The 23968-nt window shown below is 54.4% G+C and overlaps 8 protein-coding genes across 8 annotated transcripts; 4 read left to right on the top strand and 4 right to left on the bottom strand.

The window, feature by feature from the left end:
* Positions 1-802: 802 nt before the first annotated feature.
* On the top strand, positions 803-2959 carry G6M90_00g037850 (uncharacterized protein; the record flags this gene model as incomplete). Its single annotated transcript, XM_014691659.1, has 3 exons — positions 803-1095; positions 1230-2526; positions 2627-2959. 3 exons carry the CDS (start codon positions 803-805, stop codon positions 2957-2959), a joined length of 1923 nt encoding a protein of 640 aa, XP_014547145.1.
* A 1506-nt stretch (positions 2960-4465) lies between these two features.
* G6M90_00g037840 (uncharacterized protein) lies at positions 4466-5257 on the top strand (the record flags this gene model as incomplete). Its single annotated transcript, XM_014691658.1, has 1 exon — positions 4466-5257. One exon carries the CDS (start codon positions 4466-4468, stop codon positions 5255-5257), a length of 792 nt encoding a protein of 263 aa, XP_014547144.1.
* A 238-nt stretch (positions 5258-5495) lies between these two features.
* Positions 5496-6843, bottom strand: G6M90_00g037830 (uncharacterized protein; the record flags this gene model as incomplete). The annotated part of the gene is made up of 5 exons (XM_014691657.1): positions 5496-5615; positions 5668-5808; positions 5861-6160; positions 6210-6379; positions 6429-6843. 5 exons carry the CDS (start codon positions 6841-6843, stop codon positions 5496-5498), a joined length of 1146 nt encoding a protein of 381 aa, XP_014547143.1.
* A 3300-nt stretch (positions 6844-10143) lies between these two features.
* On the top strand, positions 10144-12333 carry SLD_0 (Delta 8-(E)-sphingolipid desaturase; the record flags this gene model as incomplete). Its single annotated transcript, XM_014691656.1, has 4 exons — positions 10144-10322; positions 10636-11299; positions 11354-11518; positions 11581-12333. The coding sequence occupies 4 exons, from the start codon at positions 10144-10146 to the stop codon at positions 12331-12333; spliced, it is 1761 nt and encodes a 586-aa protein (XP_014547142.1).
* A 257-nt stretch (positions 12334-12590) lies between these two features.
* On the bottom strand, positions 12591-14461 carry G6M90_00g037810 (uncharacterized protein; the record flags this gene model as incomplete). The annotated part of the gene is made up of 2 exons (XM_014691655.1): positions 12591-13687; positions 13741-14461. The coding sequence occupies 2 exons, from the start codon at positions 14459-14461 to the stop codon at positions 12591-12593; spliced, it is 1818 nt and encodes a 605-aa protein (XP_014547141.1).
* Positions 14462-15344: 883 nt separating this feature from the next.
* On the bottom strand, positions 15345-17226 carry G6M90_00g037800 (uncharacterized protein; the record flags this gene model as incomplete). Its single annotated transcript, XM_014691654.1, has 2 exons — positions 15345-16666; positions 16737-17226. 2 exons carry the CDS (start codon positions 17224-17226, stop codon positions 15345-15347), a joined length of 1812 nt encoding a protein of 603 aa, XP_014547140.1.
* Positions 17227-20003: 2777 nt separating this feature from the next.
* On the top strand, positions 20004-20720 carry G6M90_00g037790 (uncharacterized protein; the record flags this gene model as incomplete). Its single annotated transcript, XM_014691653.1, has 1 exon — positions 20004-20720. One exon carries the CDS (start codon positions 20004-20006, stop codon positions 20718-20720), a length of 717 nt encoding a protein of 238 aa, XP_014547139.1.
* Positions 20721-21374: 654 nt separating this feature from the next.
* On the bottom strand, positions 21375-23288 carry G6M90_00g037780 (uncharacterized protein; the record flags this gene model as incomplete). The annotated part of the gene is made up of 1 exon (XM_014691652.1): positions 21375-23288. The coding sequence occupies one exon, from the start codon at positions 23286-23288 to the stop codon at positions 21375-21377; it is 1914 nt and encodes a 637-aa protein (XP_014547138.1).
* Positions 23289-23968: the final 680 nt, after the last annotated feature.

Raw genomic sequence — 23968 nt, 5'->3', positions numbered from 1 at the left:
CATGCGCCGTCATGTTTGCATATCGGCTGTTCTGGGCCCTTTGCGCCGAGTCGAATACGTTTCGTCGGTACCGAAGACAACCGTCGACATTGACGTAATAAACAGCCCGGTCTGGTGCAGCATGTAATACATGGATGACACAAAAGTCCAGCTTGGCAACGGGCAGTCGGTGAGCAAAAGAGGCATCGTCAAGGGAACACGGCTGGCGTCAAGTTTATTTTACTTTCGATAGTCCCGATCTCTCTCTCGTCGATGCTTCTGTGCGGGAGCAAAGAAAGCACCTCAGCCATTGATGAGAAGCCACACCCGGCGGGCGCCCAAGCCCAAGCACAAAAACGTGCCTGGATGGCTGCCGTCTACAGGCACCGGGGCCACGGGGGGCGCTTTTCGCTTCCCCACACGCTTGAATTCAATCTTGGACCAAAACAGGTGGTTCTGGAGATGCGGCGCATCTGATTGGCGGGGCGCAAACGGGGGCCTCGTCCAGCTTCAACGTTGGAGCGTTCGCCAAGACCTGTGGCCTCTACCAGTCGTGAGCGTCCAGCTAGATAACGGTACATAATCTGGCCGTCTACGTAATTTCTTTCCTCGCCGGCGACCGTGGCGGACGCGGCCATTGAACCACCTCCATCCGATGTAGAAGCTGGAGAGAACCATGCATGGGCGGCCGCTAGTGTGGCCCTTGGCCGCCGTGGCCCAAGGACCGAGCTGGGAAGGTAGATAAAAGGGACGCGAGATCCCTCTTCTTGTTCAGGCCCCTAATTACGTTAATCGTCTTACATCTATTCCCCGAGGCTGGACAATGAAGTCGTTTGCTTGTGTTGCGGCTGTTCTCGGCGCCGCAAGTGCCGTTGCGGCCGTCAGCATCGCCGAAATCAACGGCAACCGGTTCCTGTCGTCGTTCAAGGACCAGAACGTCACGGGGGTGACGGGCCTGGTGACGGCTGTTGCGTCCAACGGCATCTACTTGCGCTCGACGGAGCCGGATGACGACCCGGCCACGTCTGAGGGCTTGTTTGTGTTTGGCAGCGCGGTTGGGAAGCAGGTCCAGAAGGGGGATGTCATTACCCTCGGCGGACTGGTCCAGGAGTATCGGTATGTTTTGATTTGATTCTTTTGGATTTTGAGACGGGGAAAAAGGAGAACAACTTGTTGTGGTCTTGTATGCGGAAAAAAAGAAGGAAGGAAAAGGAACCAAGATGCAAACGTACAACTGACACGCTCTGCAGCTCCAACAACAACTACATTTACCTCACCGAACTTACCAAGCCCGCCAACATTGTTGTCGTCTCGTCCGGCAACCAGGTCAAGCCGCTCGTCATCGGCGTCGACACCCTGCAGCCTCCCAACAAGGAGTATTCCAGTCTTGACAAGGGCGGCGTCTTTGGCGTCCCCAATGCCGTCACCACCATCACCGCCTCGAACCCCGTGCTGGACCCCACGGCCTATGGCTTGGACTTTTGGGAGAGTCTGGTCGGCGAGCTGGTCACCATCCAGAGCGCCCATCTTGTCAGTCGCCCGAACCAGTATGGCGACGTGTGGGTGAGAGGCAACTACACTGTCACGGGCATCAACGGCCATGGCGGCCTGACTATGCTCGACGGAGGTGAGTCCCTTTTCTTCACCTTGATCCGCTCCTCCTCGTGTGAAGAAACCGCGACAGCAGCAATGGACATGGCGCTGACGAGACAAAAAACCAACCATGTAGATGCCAACCCGGAAGCCATCGTCGTTGGAAGCCCCCTCGACGGCTCCAAGAACCCAACCGACACCAAAATGGGCGACTACATCGGCGACGTCACGGGCGTCGTCTACAACGCCTTCGGCACATACCGCGTGCTCCCGCTGACCGCCGTCAAGACCATCACGCCCTCGTCGCCAGACTACCCTGCCACGTCGCTCGCCAGCAGCGCCCACTGCAGCGGCCTCACCGTCGCCGACTACAACGCCGAGAACCTGGCCCCCAACTCGACGCACCTGCCCAGCGTCGTCTCCCAGATCGTCACCAAGCTGCGCACCCCGGACCTCATCTTCCTCCAGGAGGTCCAGGACAACTCGGGCCCCGTCGACGACGGCGTCACCTCGGCCAACCTCACCCTGTCGACCCTGACGCAGGGCATCGAAAAGACCTCGGGCGTCAGGTACGACTTCGTCGAGGTGGCCCCCGTCGACGGCCAGGACGGCGGCCAGCCGGGCGGCAACATTCGCTGCGCGTACCTGTACCGCCCGGACGCCGTCGAGCTGTACAAGCCCAACCCCGGGGGCAGCAACGACGAGAACGCCGTCGTCGACGGCCCGTCCATCAAGTACAACCCCGGCCGCATCGGACAGTCCGACGCCAACTTCGAGGCCACCCGGAAGCCGCTCGTCGCCATGTGGAAGCCCGTCAAGGGCCCCGACAAGGTCTTCTTCACCATCAACGTCCACTTCAGCAGCAAGGGCGGCTCGACTGGCTTGCATGGCGACCCGCGGCCCCCCGTCAATAAGGGCGTGGAGAAGAGGACCGGACAAATGGAACTAACTGCTGTGAGTCTTTACCAGATATATATATGTACTTGCTCATGTACTTGCCCTCTCTGGGTTTCCCATGGACATGGACTAATGGTTTCTTCCCCCTTTTTCTTAGAACTTCATCGCCCAGATCCTCGCCCAAGACCCCAAGGCTCGCATCATCACCGCCGGCGACTTCAACGAGTTTACGCAAGTCCAGCCCGTGACGACCTTTGCCTCCAAGTCGGGCCTGCTTGACGCCGACGAGGTCGCCGGTCTTGCCGCGGTCGAGCGCTACACGTATCTGTTTGACCAGAACAGCGAGGCCCTGGACCACATGTACATTAGCAGGGGGCTGGCCAAGAATGCCCAGGTCGAGCACCTGCACTTGAACACTTGGCAGAACTATGACGGCCAGACGAGTGACCACGACCCGAGCGTGGCCAAGTTGAACTTTTGCGCGTGCTAGATGCCCGGGATGTAGCTGTCGGTGTCCATGTAGATGAGTCCCGTGAGGTATGGAAGGAAGTCTGAAGTTTTCATGTCACGACGCGGAGGGTGATGGATATCCTGAACATAGACAAGAGTCGGGTAGTATTCCCCGGTCTCTGCCCTCTTCTGCGCAGGGCTTATAAAAAGACAGCAGACAAATATTCAGTAGCAGCGACCAAGAGTTAGCCCCCTGGTTCCTGGGCATCCCTCGTGACTGGCGCTTTTATGCAAGGACGCTGCAGCTCACGAGATGGCATACTGACATGGCCGTATCCGGCTGAGATGCCCATGAATTCCCGCAGCTGTACTCCGTAGATGGACGCAACAAGAACAGCTGCTTCGGCTATCTCCTTTCGCACCAGCGAAACTGTACATGTATATTTTCCCTCGGCACTGCGTGCCCTCGCATCGGTTCTGGCGGGTAGGATTTCTCATCGATGCGGAATGCAGCATGGGAAATATTCATCCAACTATTTGGCCTCTTGCAGCAGAGACATGCATGCGGCGTCGCCAACATTCGGGCCAATTTTTTAAAAAATTCTAGTTAAATTGTCAGCATGCATCGCCTGAGGGTGTCTGACCAAGCATCACCAAATCTACACACTTGACAGTCCAAGGGGCGAGACTGCCGCCACGCCGTCGCCGCCGATTGACTCTGTCTCTGCTCGGCACTCAGGCGGTAGTTTCACAGCATCAGCATTGTACATGAACAACAGGATTTAAACGGGAACTTCAGGTCCCTGCCGTGAACGCCACCGGTGCCCATTCCATCCCATCCTGGCACCTAGCTGACCGCCGTGGCGCTGAGAAGGGTAAAGCTCCAAGATGTGTGAGCGACAACCCCGTCGCGGCACTTCAGGGTTGTCCATTTTCGGCATCCTTCAGTGCAGGAGGGGGTACAATTTGACCCGAGTCTTGTGTCGTGTGCTTGGAAGCTGATTGGGCTTTTGGACGAATGAGAAGACAGCCGAAGGAAGATGGCCTCAGTGGCTTTTTTTATTTAGCTGTACTTGTCGGTCAGGGGGCCGGTATGAGGACGTTTGTGCCTCTGACCAAGATATGATTCGTTGAGAAGGTTCAGGGCTGAGCATGGTAAACAAGCCATGGTCACTGGGAGATACTAATTAGAAACCCTTGTCCGAGTTCTCTCCGACACCTGAAAGTCGGGCAAGACATGCAGCCCGTCACGTCTGACCTCATACATAGTACTATCTTGAGCTTTCTGTAAATGTTCCTGCTACTCCGTACTTGTGATGAAGAGGGGGATAGTGCGCCAGGGGGACATGTCAGCTATCGATGGACTTACATTGGGCATATGGTGGAATGTTTCGTCCCACGGTTGTCCTGTCGTCTCGAGAGACTTAATACCTGCTCTCTCCCCCTGTACCTAAGCTTCGAAACTTCCTTTTGCTTTTGTTTCTTCTCTCAGGCAGACAAAGAAGCGGTCAAATACTTCCATCTTGACGGATCCCGTACTGGCAAAATGCTCAGCAGCGCATCCCGCTGGCTTCTGGCCAAAGCCCTCCCCAGCCTCGACCACGAAGAGAAGGGCCTCCCTCCCGTGTCACGCCGAGGAACCTTCGACTCTACCGCCAGCGCAAACAGGCCCCTCACCATCATCACGACCGACGAAAACGCCCTCGTGCCCCATCGAGACAAACTCCTCGTCTTTCGCTCCCTCACCGGCATCGACACCGTACCCACAGTCTCCAACGACGGCCATGCCGAACGTGCCGCACCCAACTTGGGCATCTACCCTCGTGTTATCAAGGCCGAGAGAAAAGCAGCCCGCGGTTTCAAATTGTACAACATCATCGTCAACGTTTGCCTCGGTACGCAAATCGTTGTTGCGGCGTCGCTGACGGCTCTCGGTGCCGCCGACGGTTCTCGAGTCGCCGTTACTGCCTTTGGAGCCATTAATACCATTATTGCCGGGTTTCTGACGTATCTAAAGGGGTCGGGCATGCCGCAGCGTTTAAAGTTTATTCAGGATGAGTTCAAGGCCGTGCGGGAGCACATCGAGCAGCGCGAGCGGGAGTTTTGTCTGGCTGATTGTCCGCTGGACCCCGTTGTTGAGGCGGCCGTCATTGATGAGATGTATCAGGACGCAAAGCAGGATCTGGAGGGGAAGAATAAGTCATCTGGGGGGAGGCAGGCAGAGAGAAGTGGGCGTAGAAAGGAGCCGGGGATGATAGCATCGTCTCTGGGACAGAGATTGTCCAAGCTGTCCGAGTCGACTGGTTCGATTAAAGTGCCGGGGCTGGAGAAGACTTAATCTGATGATATCACTGAGCTTCGTAATATCAATCTGCTTGTTGGCTGATGCCACTTCGCGAAAGGAGAAAAAATGCGTAATGGAACGTTTTCGAAGTTGTCGAGGAGGAACTTTGTAGGTAGTATATATAATGTCTTCTACCTCCGCATTCTGGAAATGGCCTCGACGACGAATATGATATTAAATAGGGGAGAAGAACACAGTTTCAATCCAAGAATTTTTATCCAATTACACAAACCTACTCTTCGTCCTCGTCCCCGTCCCCTTCTTCTTCTTCTTCGTCCTCGTCCTCGTCATCACTGCTATCGTCCCCATCAATCGCAGGGTCTGGCATAATTATGCTGTTCAAGAACGAGACCTGCACAAGCGTTTAGTCACAACACATCATTAGTGAGCTTCTTTTCACATACAAATCCAGAAAGACCGCGCATGATTTCTTGTATCTTCTGCTGAGCAGTATCCTTGGCGAGCATGTCGGCGTCGATCTTTACGCCTATCGTATAGTTGCGCAACTTTAACAGCTCAATATCCCTATGGGTAACCTCGTAACCCTGACTGCAGTTAGTACCCAACAATGTTACGAGAGTCTCCGAGTCATCTCACCATCGGTCGTTTCTTGAGCGCATTCTCTTGATTCTTCTGCACAAAGGCCTTGATTACTGCTTCCGGACTAGCATTCGCCTTGGCATTCGGGAAGAACACCTTCTTCAGTAGTGGCTCATTGAAAGTCCGGCGCCATCGATCTGGGCGTCTGTCAATGCTCCGGCGCAGCTTCGTGATGAGTGCAGCTTCGGGATGCCACAGGCCGCCGCCGATGAATGACGACCCGGGTTCGCAGTGGATGTAGTAGCAGGCGTAGGGACCCTTCCGGCCCGTCCGTGACCAGGCAGCTGAGAAGTGAGGCTGTTGCGCAATAAGTAACCACCTTGATGATTGCGGGGACTAGGCGTACCTTGTATGGCGTCTTGACTTTGCTGAAGCGAACGTCCCTATATATCCGAAAGATGACGTCCTTGACAGGCAGTTCGGGAATTGTTTCGTCTACGTCAATTATCGTCAGCGTAGCTGCCTCGACAAAAGACTGCCAATCTTTCAGAGCCCGCCGGTATTCGTCGTCATGAGCTGCAGAATGTAAGCATAGTGGTAACTCGTCCAGGTTCTATCGGCTCACATTTTAGCCAGCTCCTCTTATTATTTGCCTTTAGGTCTTTAAGAAACAGCAATGTGTTCCTGTGTATTTTGTGGTCTTCATATTCCACTCCTCCGGTATCTCTCATCTTCTCCAGCGGTATAATTTCAACCCTTCTCGGGGCGTCATCACCCTCATCATCATCACCCTCCTCCTCACCCTCATCGTCATGGTGCTCAACTGCAGTGTCCTGGACGTACTGGTCTTCCTCCACTTGCTTTGAGGCTGATTTTCTTTTCTCGGAGAGTCGGCGTTGTTTCTTCACGGGAGCTTCATCCTCATTTGATCCAGTATCCGAGTCTTCAAAGTAAGAGCTCTTCTGTGCAGAGGCGGATAAGCGACCAGACCGTCTTCGATCAGTGCTCTGATCTGGCGCGGATCTTTTCCGAGATGGCATCTCGACTGCGAATTTCCGGCGGGGTTACGTATATATTTTCCGCGAAACTGATGGATTCAAGGCGTGCTGGACACGTATGATGAAGTTCATTCACGGGCAAGGGCGAGTGATTCAAATGTTGCGTCATTGGTCGAGGGCTCGAGGTGCTGGCTGCACCTGCACCAGTCGACCCATCCGCGATTTTTAGCGCGTCTGGCTCGTGCGGCGGGCCGAGGTCGACCTTGCAGCAAATTTAAGTCGGGTAGATTGAATCTCCTCGCCAGACGTTTACCATCATTCAGCTGTTCATATTCGGCGACGAAAGAGCCGGACACACACAGGGTGACAAATGTCGCTGCGACGAGGCTCGACGAGCTCGAAACATGGGCATGCCATACTTTTGAAATCGCTCTGTGCCCCAAGTTCCCACAACCAAAGCCCACAGATCCCACCAAAAGAGTGCCAAAATAAGCACATCAACCGTGAGCCTTGTCCCAGTCATTTCAAGTCATGGCAGCAACTAGCGATTGATTCCCCAAGGACCCTGGCATTCGAATCTCGGCTCCTCGTAGATATAGCGTGTGGATTCGACGCGCAGGTGCAATCAAACGCTCCGGGTTTGTTCAACTAGTACAAGTTTAGAACAGATGTTTTGGGAGAAATGATGGATGCAAAACGCGGGAAGATGCAGAGAAGAAATGAAATTTCCTTGTCGAACGGAGCAATTGGATAGGAGTGGCGGTCCATAGGCGCAACAGGCGAAAGTAAAATAACCATGATCTGACGTATCAAGCATGTCCAATTAAGCTTTGAGACACACATCTTTCAGTGCTAGTGTTTTTCTTTTATTTTTCCTTCTGTAAGAAGCATTAATTAAACTATTATGAAAAAAATATAAAATAATAAACACACAATTTAAAAAAACACTACACATATCACAATACGTTAAATCTACTAGCTTAAGAGGTGATTCATGACCTTACGCGCCGGCGAAAGCCTGGAACAAACTCTGCGCGTCAGAGACGTAATGACGGTGACTCGTGACCGCGTGAGTCACGCCCCGAAAAACTCAGAGCAATATGACACAACATAAATCGACGAAGTCCCGACTGTAAGAAGCATTGATTGGATATATTATATTAGGGATGTTGGTCGTAGTGTCGGGGCCAATGCTCCGGCCCATGTGGTGCGACTTGTTGACGTTGGTCCGCACAAAAGCAGTCTGCAATTTGCGACCGTTCTTGGATGGTACGAACGCGTGCTCCGTACGGGAGTACCTTAACTCTCTGGCGTCTTTCCCATTTTTCCCCCTTAGACTCAGACAATATGCCATGGAGATTTCGGGTCAGGTGTTTCTCGTAAGATGCTGGCTGTGCAGTCCTCGGCCAACTGCCCTGTCGGGTCAGGTCAGGTCGGCGAGCAATGGTCGGGTGGTATGCATTCTCACCATTGACAGTGGGCCAATCATCCCAACAGAGAGACAATATGCCCATCGAAGAAACGGCTGATGAACACACAAGTGGAGTCCTTGCGAGTAATTGCGGTTCCCCAAGTTTTCCCTTCCTGATTGATGGTTGGTTCAACGGTGATTTCCGCCTCGAATCCACATTGGCACGTTGCCGCTAAAACGCCACAAAGACAGCCTGAACCGTTAGCCTTTCGATACTCGGGGAAGTTCAAAGGGGACCTATGTATGTACTTATGTATGTGTGTGCTCCGCATCACTCCGTAGTTGCTTGGCTTGTTGGTTCCTGCAATCAATTGATGCTCAGGGCGATGAGAGAGGCTGGAGTCTTTGGCCATTCCAGAACAAGCGCATGGTTGGTGGATCTGGACCCTTCGTTTCAGATAAAGGGCCAATCCTTCGGTCAAACGACGCGATGGCTTGTTCGTAGAGGCAGGCGAGCTGCACATGAGTACTATTGGAAGCGTTTGTGGGGTATTGTGCAGTATTGTGCCGTAGCGTGGCCTTTGTTTCCAACATGTCTGTCTACTTTAGTTTTCAAGTCGAATCGGACCGTACGTGCTACCGAGTGCCATTCAGGCGCACATGCATCATTTAACGCAACGGCACGAGTACCCAGGTACCTGGCCCTAAGTACTGCAAGTGTAGGCAGGTGCGCCAACTAATACCACCAGACTCCATCCATCAAGTACTAAGTACTTATCCAGACAATACCTGTACGTAATGCTCAGTCGAGCCTTGCCCGAGTTAGTACTTTACTTAAGGCAACCCAAAGTCTCGAGGAACCTTTCCCCTAGCCAACTATCAACCGAGTCGTCACAGTCCGTCGGTTTGTGTCCTTGAGGGCGCCAGTAAATACGCGGACCCAGAGGGCAAAACATGAATAGGGACACTGAAAACTCGGAACCTGGGGGCTGGGACAACTCCCTCATCCTCCATGCAAGGCCGAGCAACGGACGGCGGCAAAGTGGCGCAGTCTGGTCACGATAATCTGAGGCTCTCATTGTGGGGTGTATCATGGGAGGCTCGTCTTTGTCTGGCTCATGACATCCTTGTTTGAGCTTGACCTTCCACCCCTACGTGGTCTGCCCTCGCCTCCGTCCGACGAATGCCGGCCCTCACTACCTCTTCGCGATCCATAAAAAGATACATTGTACGCGTGTTTTTACTCCTGTCAATCTTGCGCCAGCAACTCCATTACTGCGTGGGGTGCGTTTGCCATCCACCCCTATCCACTTCGGGGCGTTTGCGAGAGAGGCGAGAGGTCCGCAGCCCGCCGACCCTTGAGCCTCTGAGAAACAGGAAAGGGGATCTTAATCTTGGCTGTGCAGTAGCTCCTTTTCTGTGGTCCAAAGGCAGACAGGCACATGGACACGCGTAACGAACCTGGGTTGGACGCAGGTCCCGACGCCGCTATCCGCCATGAATTCTAGAAAAGATGGAGGGACCTGATGGCACCTGATGGCCTGTGGTTTTGTTTTTTTATCCCAGAGTCCTTGCAGTCTCTCCAACGGCCGTCAACTAGTTACACACATGTTGTTGAGGTTTTCAATCCCTCATTGTTCCATTCTTCACAAACTTGTCCATATTTGTGGCACGATAGAAGGTGCCCTCGTTCCGCATTCTTCTGCTCCTTCGCTCCTTCCTTCGAATCGGTCCCGTTTTCCATTTAGCCCTCGATTCGCTCTACATTTCCTCGCACACGACGGCTGCCGCGATTTATTTTTCATTTTCATTTGCAAACATCAACAGACTCTCCCGCGATTCGCCTCTTTCTTTGTTCTCGACGAGCCGCAACCATCTTTATAGACGACGCATCACCGCGTGGTGACTGCAACACAATCCCGCCGGCAAAAATGAGCAGAGATCAGATCTTGTCTCCAGAAGCGGTGGATTCCATGATTGCCGACGGAGACACCATTGTAATCTTCGAGGAATATGTTCTCCGCCTCAATTCGTGGCTAGACAGGCACCCAGGTGGTCGCCTTGCAATTTTGCACATGGTTGGGCGAGATGCCACAGATGAGATAACAGCGTAATACGCCCCGATTTCTTTATTCTTGCTTTCCCGTTGTCTACGAAAATAGTTGCGGTGCTCTGTTACTACGGAACATTCGTGGAGCGCCATTATTGGTGCTGCGCTGGACCAAAGATGCTCGACTACCCTTGCCGTAGCTGGTGAGGGTCTCAAACGAAGCATCCAGGCACGTCAGATCTGCATCTTAAGCTTAAACATTAGATGGGCGGCCCGTGGCTTATGGGGCTCATGCATAACGCACATGGCATTAAAACAGGCTCACTCACCACAAAATACGTGAGAAACCGTGGACTAATACCCTGCATTTTAGGTACCACACCGATCGCACACTACGAACGATGAAGGCATACCGGATCGGCCGGAAGCCAATGGGTCCCTGGACCAACCGCACGCCACCAATCAGAGGAGGTGTGTTCCAGACAGGAACCCAATCAGAAAGCGTGCCGGACCTATCGGACATTCAATTATTAGATCAGGACAAGGACTTCCTAGATGAGGGTTACGGAAGTGGTGTTAGCAGAGTTGCTTCACGCGACCAGTCCCACCGATCTAGTCCCTCTCCTGGGCCGGAATATGCAACTGGGAGCCAGGCAACTTTAGAACGGGCCGTCCCACGCGCCAAGGCCAGCCATGTGCAAGATGGCGTCGTTAAAGGCAAGAAGCCCGTCAACGGTAACAAGGTTGCTGAGGCTCAGGTTGCCTTGAACCCCGAGGAGTGGACCGAATGGGCTATACAACAGGGCAAGGTGAATGACAGCAGGGATTTTCCTTCTCTAGACTCGGACGTCCAAGGAGCTATTGCCGCCAAGTATAGACTCTTACACCGTCGTGTCCAAGACGAGGGCCTTTACAGTTGTCCATACATCGAGTATGGCAAGGAGATGGCCCGATACACAACCTTGTTTGGCCTCTTCCTTTACACCCTCTGTCATGGCTGGTACCTGACTTCTGCCGTTTTCCTCGGCCTCTTCTGGGTTAGTTGCTCTCCATGTCGTTTACCAATGATCATGTAGATTGACAAGTTGCAGCACCAAATTATGTTTACTGCTCACGATGCTGGTCACCGAGCTATTACGGCCGTCTTTGCTGTCGACACGCTTATTGGGTTGTTCATCGCCGATTTCTGCTGTGGCCTATCCATGGGCTGGTGGAAGAGCAGCCACAATGTTCATCACCTAATCACAAACATGCCGGTATGCCCTTGTCTATGGCCGCACCTTACTTGGTGGGTACTCTTGCTAACGGTAACATGTAGGAACATGATCCTGATATCCAGAACCTCCCCCTTTTCGCCACATGTCCATCATTTTTCAAATCCCTTCGCTCAAGCTACTATGACTTTACCTTTGTATGGGACGCCGCCGCCGAATTCCTTGTTCCCTACCAGAAGTACACATACTACCCAGTCATGGGTATCGCCCGATTCAACCTCTACCTTCTCTCATGGCTCCACGTCCTCTCTTCCAAATCATCCTCTCTCGGAAGTAGCAAGGCCTGGTGGATTCGTCCTACCGAGATTGCGTTCATGATGTGCTACTGGTTTCTCTTTGGCTACCTCCTCCTTTGGCGCACACTCCCTACCTGGACACTGCGCGTGGCATTTGTTCTCATCTCCCACATTGTCACCATGCCTCTACATGTCCAGATAACGCTTTCGCACTGGGGAATGTCCACCTCGGACCTGGGAGAGGATGAATCCTTCCCGCAGCGGCAACTACGAACCACTCTCGATGTTGACTGTCCTGCCTGGCTCGACTTTATCCACGGTGGTTTGCAGTTCCAAGCCATCCATCACCTATTTCCTCGAGTTCCTCGCCACAACCTCCGAAAGGTTCAAGCCATGGTCAAGGAATTTTGTGCAGACACCGAGATCCCCTATTCTATTTTGGGATTTTTGGATGGAAACCGCAAGGTCATTGGTCGATTGGAGGAAGTGAGCGAGCAAGTCAAGATGCTGGTCAATTGTCAGAAGTACATGGCGGAAACCGGAGAGAGTGGGTTGCACTAGAAATCCCGGTCACCGACTTTTTTTCTTCTTTTTTAGATTTCATTTGTTCTGCTCACCAGGCTCTCAATATGGCATATCTATTCGTGTAACACACAAGAGTTCTCGCAGACACGGGTCCGGCGTTTAGTTGCAATTTACAAAGGGTCGTAGTATTAAGACATTCAATAAACGATATCTTGGGGCGATTTCAGGCACTAAAATATTCGCTCGTGCCGGTCGTAGCATCGTCTATAGACGACATTTCCCCATCCATCGACTCAATACCCAAAATCCTCCCAAACCACGTCCTCACCAGCCAGCCATCCAGTCAGCAACGCCAACAATGCCGGGCTGGCACACAGATAAAACCTTCTCTTGTCCCCCATGTACGCTTTTACATCATCCGCCCCAATCCTCCTGCTCTCCACAGCCAGCAACCCCAAGCCCTTGAGCTTCTGCACCACCTCCTCATCGGCCTGCGCCCCCGTAATGTACAAGGTCGTCACACCAGCCAGTCCAGGAATCAGCGCAAACGTGTCGGCCGCCAGGCCCAAGTCCTCTCCTCTCAAACTCCACAGCACGCTCAGTTGCACGCCCGCGTCCAAGACGTTTCCGGCCTGTGCCAGAATCGGCGTTATCCCCACGCCCCCAGCTACATAGACCGGCCGCTCGCCCTTCCGAACGGGCAGCCGAAACTTGTGCTCGCCGCCGAAGCCCAAGACGGGGATATCGAGCGGCGCCCGGATGTTCTGTCTCCACAGCAAGCCCGTTGCCGGCCCGTGGCGCCGAGCCGTGATCTGGAACGCGCCGTCTCTCCAGCCCGGCGGACTCGACACGGTAAACGTCCGCACAAAGTCGTCGTTTATGCTCTGCGGGTCCTCGTCGCGCATGTGTGCGTATCCGAAGCCCAGCTCGGGCTCGAAGTCGAGGGACACGTGCTGACCTGCCTCCCACGTCGGCAGCGCCTGGCCCGTGGCTGACGAGAGCTTAAAGGTGAATGCGCTGACGGACGGAGTGAGCACCCGCCGGTCGACGAGGGAGGCGGTGACGTCGGAGTGGACCGACGGGTCGTCGATAACGGCGCGAGCGTCGTCTCTTTCTGAAACCAGGTGTCGAAGGGGCGGGTTGTACGGCGAGTACTCGCCCTGCACGCCGCGGAAGGGCAAGCCGGCCTTGACGAAGCGGGCTGCGGAAACGGTCATCTTGACGGCGAGCTGCGTCCTCGCGAGCAGCGACGACGCTTCCCGGCCGACGAGGATGTCCGCCCGGCCCGTGAGGTACAGCACATTGGCGGTATCGTAGTCCGGAATGACGACGCCAATCAGGGGGTTGACCTTGAGGTTGCCCAGCGTCTGGTACAGCCTATTCCCGGAATCTTGTCACCGTCAGCAACGTGATCCAAATGCAAAAAGGGAGAGGGGACCTTACATTCCGGGTACACCAACTCGACCTGCGAGCCCTCGTTCCTGACGACCCTCACAAAGCCGGGACGCCCGCCGCGATGGTTCGTGTCCATCGTCTCCCCGTTGGTGCTCGACAGAAAGAAATTGTCCGCCTTGTAGACCAGGCCCAGCGCCTCCTGCGGCAGCGGCAGCCCGTCACCCGCCAGGTGCGCGCCCCCGGGGTCGTGCTTCACAATCTCCTTCTTGTTCAGGTACTTGGGGCAGTTGCCCAGGCTCTCCGTCACCACCATGGCGGCCTGGACGGCGTCGCGCCCGTCGTCCTCGTGCACGACGGCCCCGGCGACCATGACGCCGCCCAGCTTGACGCGGTCCCTCGTCTCGAGGTCAATCGACAGGGCGGACATCATCTTGCCCCGGCCGCCGTTGGGCCGCACGATCCCGTCTTCGAGGCCCTGCTCCGTCCAGAGGGCCTCGAAGACGGGGTCGTGACGCATGTCGACGGCGCTGTTGAAGGCCAGCACGCCCTCGGCCACGGGCGCCGCGAACCCCCGTTCGCCGCCCCATATGGTTGTCCACGGCCGGCCGGCCTCGTCCAGAGTCCCGAGGGCCACGAGCGGCGACTGCCGGACACGAAGGGCGTACGGCGTCGGCAGGCCCGGCGCTGTCGGGTTGCTGCCGGGCGGCACCTTGAGCATGTCGCGCATGGCGGCTTCGCCCTCGTGGAACGACGACACCAGGGAGGGCATTGTGTGTGTGTGGTTGGCAGGCAGAAGACGCTGCGAGGCGAGGAACTGCACGAGTGGGAGAGACGTCAGGTTTAATAAGGTGCATGAGTGCATGCCGACCAAGGCAGGTGCTGGTCACGGAAACATGGTCCTCCTTCCCGGGGAAGCCAGAAATGATTCCGCATCAAAGCATGCGGTCATGCCATGAGAAAGCAGCTGTTAAATGGCTTTTGTCGAGACAGCAAGCTGGCTTAATGTTGTCTAGTTACTTGATGCCGGTTTACAAATCAAGCATGCCGAATGGGGACCAAACGACCAGCAACCTCACCTCCATCACGGGGAATGGATGTCATGTCTGGCGTCTTAGTTTACTGGCACATGCAATTATTTCCCGAGACAACCCCGCTAATTGCGTCGCCGCACCGCCAAATTTCGCAAGCCGCGAGCTGCACCAATGGAGAGGGGGACTGGGCGCCACGGTAACCGCTCTTTGGAATCAATGCACATAGTATTTCATCTGATGACAGTTACTATCCAATGCGGTAGCTATGGCACGGAGTAATCAATCGCCGTCTGATAAAACCTTGTTTCCGGCAGCCTCCAACATTGCCACCCATGGAGCCCAAGGTCCAAGCCGGCAACTCAAAACTGCCTCCAACTCCCTCCAGCCCTACTTGCGCGGGTATCTATTCTGATGTTGAAAAAAATAAAAAGATATGCTGCAAGTTTCATTCGTAGACATCGTCCCTGCCCAAGCCCAACGCCTCGTTTCCTATGGAAGAGAGTAAAAGAAAGAAAGAAAAAAAAACGAATGTCGTTAAATGTCATATCCCAAATTACAACCCTGAGCCGGTCAGTGGGTGCATATATCTGATATCCTGATATCCTACTCCGTAGCTCAATCTTAATAGTATCCACGATTCTGTTGTGATTCGACATCGTATCCATATGGTTCTATGTGGTAGCCTGGTGACATGCCCTGGGGCTGGCCGTCTGCATATCCTCTGAGTGGCATTGGCGACGTCATGTTTCTCTGCGGAGGATAATATTGAGCTCCCTCTTGGTGAGGCACAATTTGCCCCGCTGGCCCAGTCACGCTCCGAACCGGTGGGGGAGGACCGCCGCTGTTTCCGTAAGATGGAGCTGGCATCTCCCGGCCACCAAGGCCATCGTAGGGGTTGTATTGGTTGTATTGTGGATATGGAAGAGATGATGTTTCAAATCCCATTGGATCAGTGTTGCCTCTGCTTGTAGGAGGTCGCGCGCCATAGTTGCTGCCCATCGAACCGTTGGTCTGTGTTCTCATAAGACCTGGGTACGCAGGCAAGCTGCGCTCCGTTAAGGCAGGGCTGGCAGTGATGGTTCTCAGAGGAATGCCCGTTGAGCCATTTGCCACATGTCCGTAGCCAGGTCGCCCGTTGGAAAAGCTCCGTTGTGAGTTGGATGTACCGGGCCGAGCTGGCGGGCCCATGCCGCTCATCAAGTCGAAATCTGGGAGGCCGGTAGCCAGTGATTGTGGTGGACCGTATGCCATGTCTGCTGCAGATGATACCAGAGGAGCCCGGGATGAGTAGCTCGAGCCTGATCCAGAAGTACCAGTTCGGTGCATTGGTCGTCTGCCATCGATGGAGCTTAATTCGATGCTCCCAGGTGAGCCAAGGCTAGACGCATACATCTGCACAATGGTCGCCTTCTCATCCTGCCACCCGGTAGGCATTCGAGGAAGGCTGTCATCCATGCCAGGCTGAACGTTGGGCAGTGTTGGCAGTGTAGCCGCTCGGTCCAGATACGGCACCTTCTCACCACTCTTCTTGGCAAGTTCCAATTCTGCCTTGAACCTGTCCGCCTGCCCCTTGGCAAGAGCCTTATTAACTTTGGTCGTGACGATGCGCAAAAGCTTCTTGTTGACTTTTCTTTCACAGTACCCACTCAAACCACCGTCGGCGCGAGGAATCCAATGAAACAGGAAAAAGACGTAGAAAAACACCGCCATCAACAGGAACAAAGCCGAGAAAACCCAAACGACCAAGGTGAAACACATGCCTGATAAGATGACTGCCTGCTGATAATCCTCCGAAGCCAGCACCTTGACCTTATCGAAGAAGCCCAGGATGGCTCCATCAACGCTCGTGGCGGTTGGCGCCAACTTGGCTACGTATACTGATCTCAACGTCAGAGCATTTACAACCTGACGTGGACCAGAGCAGAAGATGACGCGAATCCATGCTGCAAGCAAAAAGTTAGCTAAAAAAAAAATCAAGTAGACGATGCAAGCGGGCTCGAGGCAGAGACGTACACTTGAAGCTGAAGTAAGTGAACAGGGCCACGTATTCAGATCCTTTTTTACTTTTGGTGAGCTCCGCAAAGACCAAGAATCGCCTCCAACCCTGACCAGATCCGAAACGAATTGACTCCCAGCGAACTGCTAAGCTGTCGAGGAAGCATTCGGCCACATTACCACGCCTCATCACACGGAAGGCTCGCACACCTTCGAATGCAAGATTGACAAACGAGAGAAGGATGCAAATGGAGAAGATCCACTTGGAGACGTTGAATGGAATAGCGGGCTCGATTTTAGATGACCACTGGTCAAAGGCCAGTAAATTCACTGCAGTGAAGCTGTCGACGGCGTAGACAGCGATCGAGATTATCAGCATAAACCACAAATAACCATATGCAAAGCCCGGGCCGCAGCCCTTGGCCCTGAAATCTTGCAGGTTAATATAGTCCCATTTCTGGTCGAGGAATTCTCGAGTCTGCTTCTTTCGATTGCTTGCACAGCCCATTTTGTCGATGATGGCGTCGTCTGTCGGTCCAGCGGTCCAGCGGTCCAGCGGTCCAGCGGTCCAGCGGTCCAGCGGTCCAGCGGTCCAGCGGTCCAGCGGTCCAGCGGTCCAGCGGTCCAGCGGTCCAGCGGGCTTCGGCAGCTGAAAAAGAAAATCCGCGTGCTATTCGCGCGAGTGTATTTGCTTTGGTAGCTTTGAGAGAGCTTCACAGTGTCGCGGTCCTGCCGTCAGCACACTTCGCTCCTCGCCCTGGAATAGCCCTTCTTTCCAAGTAGAGATATAATATTCGAAGAGGTACATCAGACGGCGAGCAGAAGCGTTCTCTTTGATGGCAACGTCAAGACGAGCGGAGACGTCTTGCGCTAGACCGCTATTGTACGTTGCCCATGACTTCCAAACACGGATGACTGCGGCCCAAGGCGATCGTCACAGGAATACAATAGAGGCAGAGACGAGAGAGTCGCAGTCGTCGCAAGCAACCTCCCAGGCGGCAAATAAAAACCAACGAAACGTAAGGAATAACAATAGAGTAGTAGTACCAAGAAGAGAGACTGAGACGGCACGTTCGGAAAGCGCTGCGGAATACTACTCTGGCCTGATGGCCCTGGTCGATGCAGGCCGTCTGGTTTCAAGGCCAGGTATCGAGAATTCGGGGGCCAGCCAGTAACTACTCAAAGTAGTGTAGCAGACGGCAAATGTCATGTACGATAATTCGAGGTGGCACGATTCGAGACGAGACACGCGCCGAGATGTGGCAGGTGGGAGAAGCGCCAGTGGCTTTGTTCACGTTGGAATGAAGAGGCTGGCGGCTGGTGTGGGAGTTGAAGATGCAAGTGCCCTCTTCAAATGTTCCCTCCAATTGACCGGGTGCCTCGTTGACCGGAATGAGCAGAAGTGCAGATGACGGCCCAACATCTCCCTTCCCCAGACTCGACCAGGCCAATGTTGTATTGAGCAGCCTGAACCTCTGGCGTCAATTGACCAAGATTCAAATGTTGAAACAGTCCATCCCCACGCCAATTGGCCGTTCTGGGCAAGCTGCAAGGGTGCCTGGGCGCATGTGGTGGAGCCGCCGCTGTTGCTGTAAGGGACAGGATTCTGATTGGTCTAATTCGCTTGACGATGGGTCTGTCCTGCCCTGTGCCTGCCCTGTGCCTGCCTTGGGCCACTGCCCAAACGCCTATGGCCCCCACTCTCTTTTATCCAACTTGACCATGTCATTCCAACAGATGGCCAGCGGCTCTCAAGTCATTTTTTTCCAACTCTCGAGTCAATCCGTCGATTTGGACGGTCACTGCATGCACGTTTCCATTCAAGACGTCTCTTTGCCGCCGCATGCTTCAATGCGATAACAAATCGTGGCCTCGGCCGCGCTTGCAAAAGGCCTGTCGACCATGAAACGCATGCTCAGGGCGGCTGCCGGTTTTGCAGACCTCATCTCCCGCCTTGTTGACGTGTGACTCTGTCTTGAACCACGGAGTACAACTGCAAGCCTCATTGGACACGACACGCCGGATATTTTTCGAGGCATGTCTGCCGACTGTAGTTGCATATTGCTGCTGGCATGGACAGATGATTGTCAATTGCCGTGGTACACAGAGAGGGTCTTAGACGTCGTACGGGTTCTTGTCCAGTGTTTCAATTCTGCCGCCCTTTAACCAACGCGAACGCGACTCGTGTGTCGGTTGGACGATCAAAACGATCGACTGTTACAGATATAGTGTGAGGAGCTTCCCCCCTCGAGCGGATGGCGGCCTCTTCCGTGACTGTTGTCGGAGCTGCATGCTCCTTCAGAATACGTCCCTTCTTAACTTGGTTCTCTTTTCAGCATCCAACGTGCAGCACGTTGTGTTTTACTCGGTATGTCAATTCTTTATTCGATATCGCGCACCAGCTCGCCGTGACCGCAATCAACTCGTAAAGTTACCAAAATGCCCATGCGTGCGGGGATTTATACATGACATCACGTAGTGTTTCATCATCACAGTCGAGTCTGCCGGCTCATGCAACACTGCCGAGGTGGATGGACAGTGAGGCATTACTTACTATCCAGCATGAGCCGACGACAGTGTCAGGTCGGCTCGCATAAGTGACTTCCCCATTGTGGAATCCAGATGTCGTCTTTACGAACACAGATTTCATGCCACATAGATTTCAATCGACGCCTTACGGACACTCTGTTCAATAAAAGTCATCAACCCTGTAGCAAAGAAGAAACACAGCCAGGGGCCTCTAACTCTTACTGCGCGGTCCAAAAGTTCATGCTCATGTCTGGTTGCCATTGAATGACCATCAGGGAAAGAAGCCCGGGACCTCAGATTCCAGCATCAAAATGGCCTTCAAATTGACATCAATTGATCCCAGGGAGCCGTACAGGCGCCTGCCACCCGGCACAGAAACGGCCGGCGTGGGTCGCGCCTCCCTCCAGAGCCGAACCGCCAGCCATTCAGAGCATCAGGCAGCTAGACGTACCGAGCTGAAACAACTCAACCTTGAGCCTCCAACAGCAATCCACGTCGAACCACACCACGCAACGCATTGTCCAGCGTGCCAACGTCATTCTCACGAGCATCACCAAACTGACGCGCAGACGGCAAAGTCCCCTCGTCCCACCCACCGAGCTCCTTAGTCAGGCTCCGTCCCCCCCCCCCCCGCCCGGCATCGCCTGTCACGGCCACCCCATTCAGTCAGCGTAAGCCGTCACCGCCCTGCCGAACATCTCCATCACCGACTTCACGTCGCGACGACTCGCCGACCGTGAGAGCCCAAGGACAGAAATGGCTCTCCCGAACTCAACGCCGCCTCTCCTCCTGACGAAGCGCCTCAACGCCTTTCTACACGCCAACCAGACCCCTCAGCTGCCCACGCTCCTCCTCACCACATGCCACGGCAAACTTCTCGCCCACGCAAGCCCGCACCCGGTGTCTGTCCTCCGCACGCATGCTACCGTCGCGGCCTCCCTCCTCGCCATCCACACATCTTCCTCGGTAGACGTCCCCTCCGCGCTGCCCGGCTCGCGAACCCCCGATCCCATCACCAGCTCGCCCATCCTCCGGCCCGACACCTCGGATAAAGAGGACGAAGACGACGACGACGATGTAGCGCCTCACGATGTCGCGGCCTCCAAAAGGGCAGCCGCCAGGAGAAGAGCCGCCAGGTCCGTCAAACCCGTCACCATCACAGTCCAGCTCAGCGGCGGGACCGTCATCATCCGCCGTCTCAAGTGCGGCCTGCTGTTTGTATGTGTCGGTCCCTCGGCGCACGACCTCCAGTCCGACGTGCATTTGCAGCACGAAAACGGCGATGTGACGGGCAGCCCGAGCGAGGTGGAGAGCCTGGTCAGCGCCGGGGCCCAAACGACGTCGAGTCTGGACAGCGTGGGCGCCGCTTCCGTCGTCGCCATGAGGAGGCACGCGGCAGACTTGGCGCGCTGGCTGGACGACAAGCTGGGCACGTTGCGGGTTCCAGAGGAAGGGGTCGGGTCAAGCGATTGAAAGCACGAAAACAAAAGAAAGACGGTAGGGTTAGGGGTCGGTCGAGGCTGGTTTTGCATTCTTCTGACGGCAGAGTCAGCGTATGGGGCATTTACTGGCGTTGGCAAGGAGGAGTACGGCATATGATTTAGGAAGTATTTCATCTCTCACGGCACGAGGTGTTTCTTCTTTGTTTCTTTTAAAAAAAACACCTCCATGGGCCTTGTTTTAGCGCGTCTCTCTAGATATCAATGTCTCACAACATTTGCAAACCCGTGTGTCCGATTTACAGCTGCAGACACACGCCATTAATGACTCTCAGCGTGACTTGGGTCGTTTATGCTTCCGTGAACCGAGACGACTAGAACAATTACACTAACTGTCATGTTGACTTGTAATGATATAACGCTCATGTTCAAACTGTACAAATTTTTGACGTCCATAGGACATGCTGATTTCTCGGCTACTAAACAGCGCCCATGGTGAAACATAAAGTCCAGAAATGCGTTTGCTGCCATGACTTCAACGGCAAATGTTGATCCATACGCCATAATACACCGATTAAAACAAACGCCTGCTCATGCACCAGCAATTACTCCGTAATGCACATGCCCCAAAATAATGCGCCAGAGAGTATCATTGCTCCTTTTCCATGCGCCCATCCAGCATCCGTTACTATTCAATGCTCATCCGCATTATACCGTCGTTGGTATCAACCATACCCTGGAATCCTATTCTTCCTTTGCTGTTTAGTCGCCCAGTTGTCCCGGCTGCAGGGTTCGCTGGGGTGCCGCCACTAACGCTTCCCGTCTCGCTCTGAGCACTGCTACCAGCTTTGTCGCCTCCAGTGCTGCCGGGGCGAGAACCCCATGGCGCCGAGTCGCGCTGCATAGGGCTCTGTAAGATGGGTGAGTTATGGGCACTCATCCCGGGGCTGACAGCTCGTCTCTTGAAGCTGACAGGGTCAAAGTCGTCATCGCGGCGACGCTTATTATTAATTCTGCGCGTTATTTCTGCTGCGCTTGGCCCTTGCGCGTTGCTGCTCTGCGAGGCAGAATGTGCCGATGCAAGGCCAGGTACAGGAGAGTCAATACCATTGTCTTCGCTCATACCAGAAGAGGACCCTCGGGGCAAAAAGGCTGCTGGAGGTGGCGTTGTTCTCGTTCCGCCCATGCTGCTCGACTCTGAGAACGTGTCCCAAAATGTTTTCCCCTTGGAATTCTTGATGGCCTGCTGTTTGAAGCTACTAGAAAGCCCGGGGGCCAAGTCGCTCAGCATATTCACGTCATCTTCTTGATCATCGACAGGTTCATTGTTTGTTAGGTTTGGCGACGACAAAACGCTAGCGGCCGGGCCAGACTCAGCGGGTGCTTGCGAAACTCGGGGCTCAAGCGCGACGTCGCTTTCGCGGACTTGTTTAACAACTTCTGCTTCTCGTCGAGTTTCGGCCTCAGCTGGCGCAACCTCTTCAAAAAGGGCTGCACGGATTCGGGCAAAGGTTTTAGTTTTTGGAAGCAGATTGCCACGGCGAGTCACAGCTCGTTTAATAACACCTCTCTGTGATCCCTCGCCGCCGCCATTGCCGTCGGCATCGCTCTGGGACTTTCCACTTTCGTAGCCATCGGCGGCAGAGATGTGTAGCTGGTTGGCCTGCCAACTGATACTCTCCCTCCTTGCTTTCGCGCCGTTGCTAGGCGGAGACTTGGACAGAGCGGCTGCAGCCAGGTTGAACCCAAGGCCCAAAGGTCCCCGTACCTTCTTCTTGGGATGTTTGCGGTGGCGTTGTCTTTGCTGAAAGTTCATGAGACTGCTCATAGCAGGGGATCCAAATGGTCCGGTCGACCCAATATTGGTAGTCTTGGAGACTTGCGGGGTTGTAAGATACGGCTCGTCCATGTCCTCATCCATCAAGTCGTCGTCATCCGAGGAGCTGGATGAATCAGAGCCAACTGCGACCTGATTGGTGCTTCCTAGAGAGCTGCTAATATTCATCTTCTCGTGATTCCCCATAATAGACCAGAGTGATGAAGAGGTTTGCTCAGGACCGCCATACTCGTTCCCTCGATCGGGGATGTTAATGGCCCGGTCACCGATAGTAGGCGATGAGTCTGGCGATGATTCAGCGAGGGTGGAGTGATGCAAGCTGGTGGCAGCACGAGAAAAGTCGAGGCCACGCGACCTGCGGGGAAGAATATTGGTCGGCGACGCGTAGATCTGTGAGTGATCGAGTTTCGGAGAAAGTGGCGGGGGCTTGACATAGGCATTCGAGGCAGGTGGTGGTGTGAACTGTCGAGGAGCCATCTGCAACGAGAGGCCCCTGAAGTCAGAGTGTCGCGGCGTCGAGGGCGGCTGCGCGTCTTTGATATGCGTGTCGTCCTTGGATGTCCTTCGCGATGCTTCGACAATGAGTGGTGATGGCGACAGCTTGGATGGTGTTCCGCCGCCGTCGGACAACGATCGCGTCTTGTTTGCAAGAGGCGACCTGTCGTATGCCGAGTCGCGATGGCGACTGCCAAGTCTTTCGCTTGGGCCACCGCCGGGGGAACCGCTGTCCATGATGGCAGACTCGTCCATGTTGTATTCTGCCATTTTGGGTCGATTCAACGACCCCCTGCTCGAGTGCTTGGATAATTTGGCCAGTTCAAGCAAGTCTCCCCAGGGTCAGGTCCTGGTCGCTACTGTTCACGACGTTGCAACTCGAGGTGGGACGAAGGGAGCAGGCTCAGGGCGTGGGGGAAGCCATTGGTACTCAAGCATATAAATAGGCTGGGAAGTCGGTTTAAGGCGCGTTGGTCGCATGAGCCAAGTTATAAACACTTTGCTGCGGTTGCGAAGTGAGGAAACGATGGGCGGCTATGGCAGAAGAAGCTCCAAATGTTTCGAGTTGTCGTTGAGCCGCGTCTCCATGGTACGTGCTGGGCTGATGTGGGCACTAATAGGAAGAGACGTCTGCAATGTGGTGGGCGGTGACAAGGAAGCCATCAATGGGTCAACTGATGTGGCCAGCGGCGAGCTCTGACTGGCTGGGAACAAGCCAAATCGCGCCCGAAATACCCGCCATGATGGCCCCACTTTGATGTTCAATGTTAACTGGTCTGGGCTATTCCTAGTACTAGGTACTACTACGGTTGAGTAGCAGGTTTGGCGGCGTTGTCTACCCTACCTACCTACCTGCTAGGTACCTGGGTAAGTAGGCAGTACTAGGTGGTAGGAAAGAGCACGTAGAGGAGGTCTATGTCTAAAATATCATCGACCACATGTGCAGTTCG

Source organism: Metarhizium brunneum, chromosome 2, assembly GCF_013426205.1.
Source record: "Metarhizium brunneum chromosome 2, complete sequence".
Taxonomy (NCBI): domain Eukaryota; kingdom Fungi; phylum Ascomycota; class Sordariomycetes; order Hypocreales; family Clavicipitaceae; genus Metarhizium; species Metarhizium brunneum.
Note: the sequence above shows the minus strand (reverse complement) of the source record. Positions and strands in the feature narration are given on the sequence as shown.